The 12500-nt window shown below is 49.9% G+C and overlaps 1 protein-coding gene across 1 annotated transcript in view; it reads left to right on the top strand.

The window, feature by feature from the left end:
• LOC100897873 (uncharacterized) overlaps nt 1-12500 on the top strand; it is a 44597-nt gene that overhangs the window by 26425 nt on the left and 5672 nt on the right. The window contains exon 2 of the mRNA XM_003739959.2: nt 12192-12275. Coding sequence (XP_003740007.1) covers nt 12192-12275 — 84 coding nt within the window. The remainder of the gene's footprint in view (nt 1-12191; nt 12276-12500) is intronic.

The raw sequence follows: 12500 nt of genomic DNA, 5'->3' as shown, positions 1-12500 counted from the left end.
TTCAACAAGTGGGCGTCCATATGGATTCGGAGGAAGGGATGTTGCAATCGTCCCTTGTCTCCTTGTCCATCGAGTCAACCAACCAACGTCAACAACGGGCGTCGTCCAGCCGCGGAATTGCACGCTTGTTAGCTGAGGTCAATGGGAACGCTTTCTTTTTTCGGCGGCCGGAACGCTTTCTCTGATCGAATTATTACCTCTATTATTACGTTGGCACATCGTGTCCTCGAAGTTTTTCTCCCCGACCAAATCGGTCAAGTAGCATTCGATGATTAGCCCCGCCGAAAACTAGCCCGAGGGACCGGTAGGCGTTCACCCTTGTTTTGGGGGCAGGTTCATTTAACGTTGTCGACGACGACGCTGGCGTTCTTCTACCGAAAGACGCTTTCGTCACTCGACCGAAGTGGTCACTGTATGTATGTTCACGTGGCCCTTTGCGGTGAACACGACCGAGAAAAAACCGGCTGTTTCCTCCTGACCAACGGTCAGAGATAGATGTTACATTTATACATGGCATTTGTTACACTTTGTCAGGCAAGCAGCGACTCGGCATCTGAAAGGTAGTCGATAAAATGCCATCATCGGTCAAGAGTTGTTTTATGTAGTCTGTCATGGTCTGATAGTCAAGTCGGCTTCTCAGATCGGCTCCGAGAGCCGGGGGCCGTGATCGACTGGCTCACGGACGGAAACAAAAACAAACTGCATCGTTCGCGATCTCGACAAAGTGTTAACTCTTTGATTTACGCCTCATCGCACCTCGATACGCTAGGCATCAAATTGGGCTCACGCGGCATCCTGCAGGTCTACGGAACGGGAACGAATGATTCCGAGCCGGAGCTCCGCCGTAACTCTTTTTCCTGAAGTTCTGATGGCCGCGATTGCCCTAGTCAGTGACAACAACTCCCGAAACGGTTCTGTCTCGACTGTGGACAATAATATGTAAATACTCGGAGAGCCGCGATCCGCAGTCGAACTTCTCGTTCGAGCAAGCCCAAACAGGAAAAGCTGGAATTCTTTTCACGCTAACGCATGCTGGAGAGGGGAGTTTAAAAGTTGTTGACATCGTGTACTGGACGAGTTTTTCGAATCAATGTTGTTTCCCGGCCGACGCCGACGGCCTTCAAGTTCTCCTCGGTTAACTTCGGGAGGCGGTGACTTTCGTTTGCAGCCAAATAAGCGCTGTCTATGCCTCCATCAGTCTGAGAGCTCGACTGCTTGGCTGGATCCATCCAATTCCCTTTGGGGGTCTCCGGGGAAGAACAAGCAAGCAAGCGAGAAAAATCCCCCAGTTTTTAACGATCCGCTCATTCTTGTTCAGAAGGCGACCATCGCTTGGATTCGCCTGACAATTTCGCCTCGTTAGGGCGCGATCATTTTCGCCGCTCACTTCGCCAGTTTTAGGAGCCGTCAAAACGCCTCTTCAAGGCTGCTACAGACTTTCTCACTTTCTAACTCACGCATGAACGGTGCATGACTCCGTGAAACGAAAAGATGCCCAGCAGTGCAGTTCAAATGGTGACGCCGTGCATCAAGACGCACGCGTGCTAGATGAGCCGTGTCGGTGACGGGTTCGTTGCCATGCGAGTGTCCAGTCAGAAATTGTGAGAAATTTACGTTGCTCGGACGCATCGCCGAGAAGTCGAGGAAGGGTTTGATCAACTCTTTGATTACCTCCATGTCCTTCTCTGCCTCCGAAACTCCTCAGATCAAGGTCTGAGCCCGTTGCAATGGGCCTGATGGTGCGTAAGCGACAATCGAGTTCGAAGCTGTGTGGTACATTTGTTTCAGGGCGGATATTGCCCATTATGCGGTTCGGGAAAATGAATTGTCCATTTGAAACTTTCGATAGATCCGGTTTCGAGGCTCTGTGGGCTCGCGTTGATGGGACACAGAAATACGTCTTCGAACGATACCAATCCGTCGATAGCGGAATCGGCCTGCGAAATATTCACGAATTCATTAAAAGTCCTGTTTTGGCAAGCGGATCGTTTTGATCGGTGGGGTTTCTTTCTCCCTTTCGCAAATCGTCGTCCTCGAACCAGAATTCCATTATGGAGGAGAAATTGAATCGGCAAAGATGCTCGAGAGTAATCACGATACAGTCTTGTTCAGAAATCATTTCATTCGAAGCTTCCCAAAGGTAGGTCATCTGAGAGAGGTCTGCTGAGGAAGCTTGGATCATGACTTGCATGAGACTGCATTACGCGTTCCTTACACATTCACGAGTCGAGGGTTCTCCACAACTGATAGAGGGCTTCTGAGAATGAGAAGTATCGAGTCCGACGAGAATTTCAGCTTCTTCCATCAAGGAGCCTTTTCGGTAAAAATGAGGCTCTCGTTTTCGCGCTTATGGGCGTTAACTCAACCCCGCGTCAAGTCAGGTGGCTTTTGTTCCCCGTATACGAAACGCAAGCATGGTGGAGCACGGCTCAGACCGGGGCTGAAAGCGATAATCTCTGCTCGATTTCTGGTTTCGGATATCGTTCAGATTTTTCGGAGTTACGATCTAGACAAAAAACCGAGGATTGTAGCGGCTTCAAGAAGATTCCCGCATGATAGCGTACAGAGAAAAAATCGAGGAGTTCGAAGAAAACCCAACCCAACTTGACCAAAAAGCTTTTGTTCCGACGAGCAGCGCGGTGAGTAAATCTTATGCTTTCGTGGCGGATCCTAGATCAGCCTTCTTTGTGCGCAACAAGGTCGTGGTGTTTTTCTTGTCGTTTTACCAACTGAATTGTGAGCCTTACAAGCGGTTACAATATCACCACAGTTTTTTCGTCCCTGAAGAGATCGGCCGGTGCTACAAGAGCGACAATGAGCAAGATAGCGATCGCTTTCCGACAGAAAATTGAATTAAAGTGCGGGCTCGACAAGAATAATTTCTCCGTTTGCGTAGATGATCGCTTTGACGTTGTCATCGGAATCGGTACTTTCAATCAATTTGAAGGGAATGAGTCGGGGAACCGCTATACTTGACACACATCTCAGCTTTCGAATAATGCCCGGCCATAACTGGAAGATCTACTCATTGCTCGCCCGCTTTCTCTATGCGACCCTCGGGGAGTTTCAATCAATCAAACGGAACTCTCCAAATTGGTCGTCGATCCTGGAGAAAAACGCACTAGTTAGTGACAGATTAATCACCGGTATGAAAAGATAGATGAATGGATAGCCAGCACAGCCTTGATCGACTATCTGAAAGTCCGTTCGCCACTCCGGTCGGTGAGGCGGTCAGACAGGTGTTCAGAGGCGGACTTATTATAACAATGCTTTGACATCACAATTAACACGTTTATACACGTTACAAGAAAAAAGAGGAGGCCCATTACACGCTTCGCTCGCCTCCAGCGTGGTGGCGACACAGTTTACTTTTCGGAATGGGTTTCATCACCACTTTCCCACAACCAGACTTGCTCCCGTCTGATTGAGGCTCGGACTTGGAGACTTTTTCTCAATGGATCTAAATGGGGATCCGCGAATCGGGATGGTTCTTAATCATCCGACTGCTCTTCCACGGAGGCTCGGTGGGGACGAGGCGGCGAGGGAAGCATACAACAATCGCTTCGCAATTTATGCCTGCCCCACCGCTGTCCGTATGGTCAGGACTACTGCGATGATTGATCAATTGATTGATTGTAGGGATAGCTTCAATCTGGAGGTTTTGACGTGAAAACGTCTTTGTCGCAGGCTTTGCTGACCAGTTCGATGTACTTCGTCCTTCAAGCATCGAAATCTTGTCCGCTTTTGGAGCCTTATAATTCAGAAACTGCGGAGTTTCGGATTATCCGAGTTGCATCACGGGGTTGTTAATTCACGGCAAAGTCTCCAGGTGCAATCGTTCGCGATGCAGATCTATCGTTCGATTTCTACAGTTGATTTTCCACATACCCCTGGATTCGGCACGAAAGCGTAAAAATAAGCGCGAATTAAGGCATAGTCCGTCAGTCTTTCGAAGGGAATTCTACAAGGCGAGGTGGGCGAGTGAGAGCCCGACAGAAGGCAGCAGACATATGAGAGCGAGAACCTCAGGGCTTCTGATTATTCGATGAAAACTGCAAAAATCGAGATCGAGTCGGGCTTCGATCATGATTATGATTTGCTAGGGTGAACAACGAAGGTTTCCCAGAAAACCAAGTAGTTCTCCTGACTTGAGGCGAATTGAGCTTATCGACGACAGATGAGACCCTTTGAAGGGAGCTCCTGGCGACAGAAGCGGCTGTCATCGGGAGGATCTCTTCATGGGGCGACTCATCAAGAGTCGACTTCGGCTCCGGCTCCGAAGGTCGCCGTGGTCAGAAAAGCCGCGGTCGCGATCGAATCCGGTACAGTGAGATCTAAATTCCATCATGATGACGAAATCATGCGATATTCTTACTACACTGCTGCAGTGGAACGCACACTCAGCGATTCCGGCGTGTCTTCCTCCAAAACGTGTACCGCCATGCTTGTAACATGGATGAAAGGCCCCGCTTTCTGCGACATTTGAAGATTGTCAAGGCCTCCATTGCACAACACTCGACTGATGTTCCCCCGATAGGGACACAAATGTAATTTCAAGAAGCTAAACTCAGCTCCAACTTATCATATCTTGTGATTACTCATCATATCGACGTCCCCTTCACGTCAAAAGTGAGGCTCAAACTTAACCGCGTTCCCTGGATGATGACGACCACGCGCTATATGTCGAACTGAAGACCAACAACATTCACCAATCGTCGTATCTCAGCGGACTCGTCGAGGAAGCCGCAGTGAGGGTCCGAAAAGCCTTCCTACTTCAGCAGCCCACGGACTACAATGGGTAGATCAGTGTGGCTTTCGATTCTATATTCGTGGAGAAAAACTTCCGAAGCTCGATAGCTGGCGCAGTTTTCGATGATTATGCCGACAGGATTCAGAAGAGGTATCGATGCCTTCGAACCACGGAAACCATCTCTCGTAGAATGATTGCATATCGCAGCCCCGTCGGGCAATCAGTGGGCTCTAACCGAGCTTTCACGAAAACTAACCCCAATTCCATGCTACAGTGGGCCGATAGAGAGATAGGTCTATTTTCCATGATTTGACACCTCGGCAAGCCGACCGCTCGCCGGAAAAATCGTCATTAAACGTTTTCACGTGAATCTACGGTAATGTCATTGACATTACCTAGCTTCTTGCTTTTTACCTCTCCCGAGATCCCTCTCGCTGGGAATCAGGGAACGGCGGGCGGGGAAATATATGTATTGGCGGCTGGCGGATACTCACGGTCGGAACCGAGCGATACAAAGGAGGGTTTCAGGCTTCGAGAGATCGCGCCATATGGGCGGAAAGTTTTTCAAGCTATATAGATGAAGACGTGGAAAACGCTGGTCCAGAGGACGAGGAGTTTCGGCTTGGAGGTATTAATGCCGGGTTAGAAGGATTTCCAAGCCCTCGAGAGAAGTGCTGACGTGAGCGATGAGCCGCTACCGTTTGGAGTCCTCAACGAGACCCGTTATATGGTTTGTGCTCGTCTGCGTTTTCAAGGTTGTCGTGCTTCGTGCTTTTCGTGAGAGATAACCAACGAGAACAAAGACTTCGCTCTGAATTACGACAGTTACAGGGAACGCTCCGCTGACGGCCGAATATGGGACGACATCCTCTTCCCGCGCAGTGCTGCGTTCCTAGCGTCTGTCGCCGTCCCATGACACGAATTTAATTAAAGTTGGCCACTGGATCCGATTCTGGTGTTTGTTTGTTTTTTGTATCCAGAATTCTCGTGAAAAGTGCGAGCAAGGACGTTCCTAATGAGGCCGAATAAGTGTCTGAGCTTCAGCGTGGGACTCGTCAAGATGGAAAACTCACTGCAGGGATTTGAATTGAAGAGAATGAAGCCGGGCGCAATACCATACCCTGATGCGCTAATTGGATCTGCACGAAAGCTCACACTGGAACGAATCAAGTCGGTCGACTATATCAAGCGGCAGAAAGGAGGCAACACGTGACACAAAGAAATTCCTTCAGCGCTGTGGTCACGGCGCGCAACACGGCACATTAGTGCTCCGAGAGAAGGTCGCCAGACTAGAAATTCACTTTCTGAGCAAGAGTCATAACTTTTCCTCAGGGACTTGAGCTTCCGAAGTTTTTTGTTCCGTATGCATCAAGGCGCTATCTGTCTATCCGGTTCCTGCCTAGGCTACACGCGAGCTCGATCGGAAGCCACAGAACAAAGAAGGAAACAAATGAAAAGACGACGATAATCTGCAAAAATCTGAGTCCTTGGTATTAGTGCTTCGTGGTCTCGTGCGACGGGAGTTCGAGCTTCCTCCTCCCTTGCTTGTGAAGACCAAATTTCTGGACTGGCAGTTCCCGGCTCGGAAACGTGGAAACTTTGCACAGCGTCGATGGGGCCTTCGGATATCATTCCGCATAGATTGTCGATTCCCGAAAATTGAGGCTCATCATCCGTGGATTTCTCCCGATGCCCACCTGAATCCCCTCGTCTGTGGTTCTCCTATCATTTCCCACAATTGAGATCTGGAAAGGATGCTCTGGTTCAAGCACCAGACGCTGGGCGCTTCCGACTTTTGTCAGCCGACGGAATCGAAAGTTTTGTTTCTATCCGACACGAGCTGTTTCGAAGCTCCATCAATGACAATAGTACCCGCACTTCCGTTCCTTGTGCGGATTCTTCACGCTATCCTGTTTGATTCATCCGGGTCACAGTGAGCGTGGAGGGCTCGCTGAATGCCGATATTTGGTGTCGAGGGCAACCGTACGACAACGTACCGGACAAATCGAATGCATCTATCGCCGGACTGACCTGGACTGACTTTTACAGCCGTCACAATTTGATACGTCCGATAAGTAGCTGCTCAGTCGAGCGGGTGATTGGGCGAATTTGCATCACGCCGAGATCTGTGGTCACGCAATCGGAGCTAATTCTAGTCAAGAATCGAAACGGAAGTGTCAACTGAAACTCGCTTCCGACCGAGAATAGCTAAGTGAATTTTTTGCAACGTATTCCGTCCTCCCTACGTCAGACCACGCCATCTGATCCGTTCGAAAGCGTTGCCTGTATTCATAAATGGAAAGTGATGCTTGAATACAATCGGGCCCGTCCTGTCAAGTTTTTCCAGAAAACGTCGCCTCTAGCGAGGGAGCGGTGGCTCCAGGCGGCTTCAATGAAACTTTATTGTGTACTTCGATATTATTTATTCGTTCCGTTCTCGCTAGCCCATGGTATCAGAAAAACGTTCATCGATCTGAACCTTGTTGATGCCGAAAAAAATGATCTGCGGGAGGAGCTGCTCCCGTTCGAGAGTGTTCGCCTATGCCTCTTCGAGAAACGATTCGATTGCTAGTGCAGGTCAGCGCTTTCGAATGATACGTCGCAAAGGAGTTCGCGGAGGCTGAGAGTCTGTATATCGGAGAACAAGAGCGATTCATCGAAATCATGAGCCAACTCGGAATGGGCCCAGTCCAAATTCATCTGGCCACATAGAAAATCATCAGAACGATGAGGGGAGGAAATAATGGAAGCAAGGCTCGGTAAGTCGGTATCGAAGAACGCGCCAATGTAGGCGTATCGAATTCTGCGCTTTAATCTTATTCGTGATGGAAAGAGTGAAAATTATCTTCTTGCATTAATTATCGAACGACCGAAATGCTAACGATGATATGATCGGATTGAATTATTTCGCTCATACTCCTTTGTTATGAGGTGACAGAAACAGGAGTTCCGTAATATCTGATCAGGTATAGCGAGCTGCTCGTCAAGATGGCCGGGCTTTGTTGCCCCGCGGAACGAACTCGATTCGACCTTCTCGACCGCACCTCAAAACTTTCATTTTCTACGATCCCTGTTCTCGGTCCATTGTATGAACCCGAACTCCGGGGACGAGCCACTACTTTTTTTCTCCTTGTCAGCTGCCTGATCGTCGCGTTCCACAAAGCTTTCTCCACAATTTCTCACCTTTACTGTGGCTCTCGCCCCGGATCGCTCGGACAGAAGAATAGAAAGTCCTTATGGACAATGGTTACATCCGACAACTGGATCGTCCGATGTTTGTTCAATGGCGTCTTTGTTCTCGAGTTTGCGTGGGAGAGAAAGCCTTGTCCTCGAGATTCTTCCCCTCCATATCTCTCCCTCTCACTTCCTCTCAGATTTCTACATTGAGGCTCCCCGACTCCCCGAGTTCACGACAGGGCTTACACATAACACGCGGCCATTGTCGCCGCACTGGGGTCTAGCCGCCCCTCTAATTACGCTTAAATAAGAGCTCAGAACGACCGAGGCGATTGACTTTGTGTTCTTCGATGAAAATCTTCACAATAGCATAAAGAACAATGCTTTGTTCCGCACCCTAGTCATCGAGATTCGATTGTGAATGACATGTGGTGGGTTGGTTGTCGAAAGATATCGTTCCGGTGGGATCGGATTTCAAACAACAAACGAAATCTTAGTCGATGAAACGACGCGACGGTGCTGTGAATGACGTTTCGAAGGGGATCGACCCATCATCCGAGGTGCTGACATCTGCCTCGATCCTTCGACGTGGGTAGAACTTCGGAAGGCCCGGCAAGAATGAGTTCCCAGAGCTCCGTGCACGGTTGAGGGAGACTGCTCGAACCTGAGCATGAATGCCTCATGAATTGGGTTCGTGAATCACTGCCGGGCCAGACTGATATCGATGGAAGTATTTTCACTACGACCGTGTACTCTGCGATGATGGAGTGGTTCATTGAAGGGTCGCTATGCCGTCGGAGATTCAAGTTTATTTCGGGACCCTCAATGCCTATCCCGTGGGAATAAAATAGTTTCTCGACGGGACAGAAACTTGTCTACTGGTTGGGGACCCGTTGCGCTGCTCGGCTCGGGAACGCCCGCGTTGAATAACCCGGCGAGCGACATTTTTCTGCGACTTCATTGTTCGGAAAGCACCGACTTCTGGCAGGTTCACACTAACATATAGCCCGAGAATATTATTATTCGATGCTCTTTGAACTACTTCCGGCCTTGGTTGGCGGGTTCGATGGCGCACAGGCGCCGCCAGAATACTTTTCTCTAGCGCTGACACCTCATGCGGTTCCGGTGGGGAATTCACTCACCTTTCTCTGACCGTGCTCAGCATCGGTGGGGCCACGCGACGGCTGAAATATGCGGAGTGGGAGCGGACTACGGTTTATTCGCGGATATGCTATTCGTGGGGACTCGTTCTTGGTCTCCCGATCTGAATAAGTTGAACAAGGGGGCTCCCTAGGGAATTTACTCAGATTGCCGAATGTGGCCGGTTTCATTCTTCATGAATTAGTTCCAAGACTTCACGTACGCTAGTCTATGTTGTTCGCTCTCATTGAACGGCATCCCAGCTCTCCAAGCTTTTCATAGTCTCATCGACTTCAGTCTCTTCGCTCCCCCTGCGAAATCCGTGCAAACTTTCTCACGTCGGATTTACAACAAGGATTCCCGTTGAACGCAACTTGAGCGTTTTCGCATGGGCTTCCTGTGCGTTGTTCCCAGCTTAACTGCAGCGTTTAAACGATTATGCGCAAAAACGCGACCGACCGCCATCAAAATCGCTCCACGTACCCGTCGCGTCGGCGGAGCCCGTCTCTCGTGATTCCCAGTTGCAGCGTTTCCCCCGCGTAAGATTTCAAACGAGCTCCTGAAGCCACTCGCCATCTATCCAATATCCGTTGAGTGCAGTGAGCAAAGATGGGGCAAGGTCAGTTCGGGCAATGATCTGGAGGCTTGCCGTGCTGGATGAAAAATGAAGAATATTCGGAGTTTGTTTGGAGCTGAGCAAGAGGAATGGAATTTGCTCTCGATACCGAATATCAAAATCCACTTCTATTTCGCTGGACTCCTCCGTGCTTCTCAGCGAGCCGAGAACGTTCGAGCTGAACATCGACAGCGGCTCCGGTGGTTCCCTCGAAGGGTAGCTAATCCTCAGTAGCCTCACAGCCCCATGTTCCCCTGCAACCACTCCGCCCTCGAAGAGCTATTGCTCTAACTGCGGCATCGCTCAAATTGAGAAAAATAAGGAACGGCCGATCGTCGTTGCTTTTTCGGCAATTAACCGGAGTCGGAAGGGATGTACGGAGCGATTTCGTTCCAGAGCAGCCTCTGAAAGCCATGAGACGCAAGCTTGCATGCTTAGACTGAGCGGAGAGGTCACCGAAGCGTTTTATGGTGACTTCTCCGATCCGGCCTGTAACCGGAGTCATGCGAAACTTTCACGTTGTGAGTTTCACCACGTGGAAGCCCTCCGCCGATGGAATTCTCCGCGAGGTGTTTGTTCTGCGTGGCCCTCACACGACCCGGGACGCCCCAGCCTCACCACAAACTTTGGCAGTACCCGAAGCTTGAGCGGAATCTTTACTGAACTTTCCCTCTCATTCTTTTTTCCTCCTTCGCGTCGCGATTACCAAGCTTCAAAGTCATTTCGGTCGATATTGGAACTGCCGAAGTGTGGGTTTTTAACTTAGCGAAAAACGTTCCATAAAATATGCCGTAAAAAGACGTAGCCTCAGTCAGCCGTAACCATTTTCTTTTTTTTATCCTCGATCGGTGAGCTCACCCTCGCTCGCGAGCCGCGTGCCATGCGAGGTATACGGTACAGGACCGCAATCGACTGACTGAGTCAAAACGAAGACTCGAGCGCCATGAGTTTCTATCAGAAAAACTGAGATATCCAAACACCGATTCTAGCCAAATCGACTCGTCAATCCACCGGCAGCTCGTCTTGTCTCTCTGTGCCAGACAGCAAGCGACTGAACTCATCGATCAGCTCCTCCGGGAGCTTCCTGCTTGATTCAGAGAAAGGAGTCATTTATCGTCGGTTTCCTGCTGAAGGCGTCTCTTATCTATGTAATTGAGTTATTCCGCCGACGAGACTCTGCAATTATTGTTAGGCAAGTTGCATCAGTGCTGCGGCAGCCACAGCCCCGAATGTTGCGACCAGCTGGCATCGTCAAAAGAGCTACTGAAAGGGATCTGACGCGCCGCTGGAATGAGGATGATCTTCTCTCGTCGGGAAACTTCACAGTCCCTCTTCTCGAATCGTCAACGTCACTTCAGGAGCTTATCAGAGTGACGCGTGCAGAAGTTCTCGGGAACAAAGACGATCCGCCGGAAATTCATGTCGAAACCAAGTTCTTTGGAACGTCAATCAGATGGCGGAACCGTTGCGATCATGGGTTGCGTCTTCCCAGTCGATACCTTCTACCAACGCGACGTGGGAACGGAACATTCCTGACCAATCACCAGCGTATTATTCAGTACGATCGTGATCAGCACTAATTGAGACGATCGAAGACGGCGACGACACTCTTCACGAATCATGACGACTCATTAAGGGTGATGAATATTGCTCTTCCTTCATGTTGACGTCTCGAAATTCCCCTCTCATATCGCTGAGCCGCGGAAAAAGCTCGAGAAACTGGCTCGTGCGGCGTTCTTGCTCCCGCTGAAACATTCAGTCTCTTTTCGGCGAGGTTTTCGTAAGAAAACCTCGGACTCACTCAAGTGAAGTGGCCCGGCATCGCCTGCGACCCAACCGAGGCGCTCCGGAGCTCCCCGATTATCGAGTTATCGATGTCTCATGAGATGGGGTGCCTCCGGTTGACATACCCAGAGACATTCAGCCGACCCTAAGGAACTTCGCGAAATGATCTGCTCCGTCTGTGAAGAAACGAGGTATACCCGAGCCTCGTTCCAACTAGCTCGCTTCATTGAGGCGCGGGAGAAACACCTTCGCACTGTGCATATTCGTTTCCGCAGTCTTAGTCTTCCCGAATTTACTCGAAATGAGTTTACTTGAAACATGATCCCGCGCGACAGCAGATTTTGGGTCCACAGATGCAGTCTTTTTTAATAAGTCTTAGCTTCCCCATGTCGCTCTGAACAAGTCTTCATGCGGAGCTGGTCATCAAGCCTAAACATCTAAGAGCTCTGCCAGCGACGATCTGTCAAATGCGTGTTGCCCCTCACCCGGGCCCCGGCCGGGATGGACCGGGCGTGACAGCGGCTTCCATCTCCATCGAACGTGGCACTCATGCTGACTGTACAGATAATGTTTCGCCAGCTCGACGGGGAACAAACGAAAACGAGTGATTAAACAAAGCGTTGAAGGAGAAGACTATATGTCTCCTCTTGCTCGACTGCAAACGTTTAAGAATCGGCGACGTGCCGAGAACAACGAGCTCATGAAATTCTCTTTCCGTTTCAGAATGAAAACCTCCTGAAGAAAACCGCGGCCATGGGGGGGACCGGTCGCCGACTTCTATTCCTGCAACTCGTATTTTGCATCCAGGTAAACTATGCAAGTCCTACTGATGCGTGCACTAGCTAAGTGCTGAGCATCCGAATCGACCATGTATAGAATTTTCTTCGATCATTTGTACTTACCTATTTATTCCAATAGAGTGGCATGCCGTTCTATTTTTCGATCCCCTCATCAGGCATCGGTCTATTGGAGCATGCCGCTCTATTTTTCGATCCCGCATCGGATGGGCGGTCCCTGTTAGAGCTGATAGAG

Source organism: Galendromus occidentalis, unplaced genomic scaffold (genome assembly GCF_000255335.2).
Source record: "Galendromus occidentalis unplaced genomic scaffold, Mocc_1.1 scf7180000076630, whole genome shotgun sequence".
Taxonomy (NCBI): Eukaryota; Metazoa; Arthropoda; class Arachnida; order Mesostigmata; family Phytoseiidae; genus Galendromus; species Galendromus occidentalis.
This window is presented reverse-complemented; position numbering and strand designations above follow the sequence as displayed.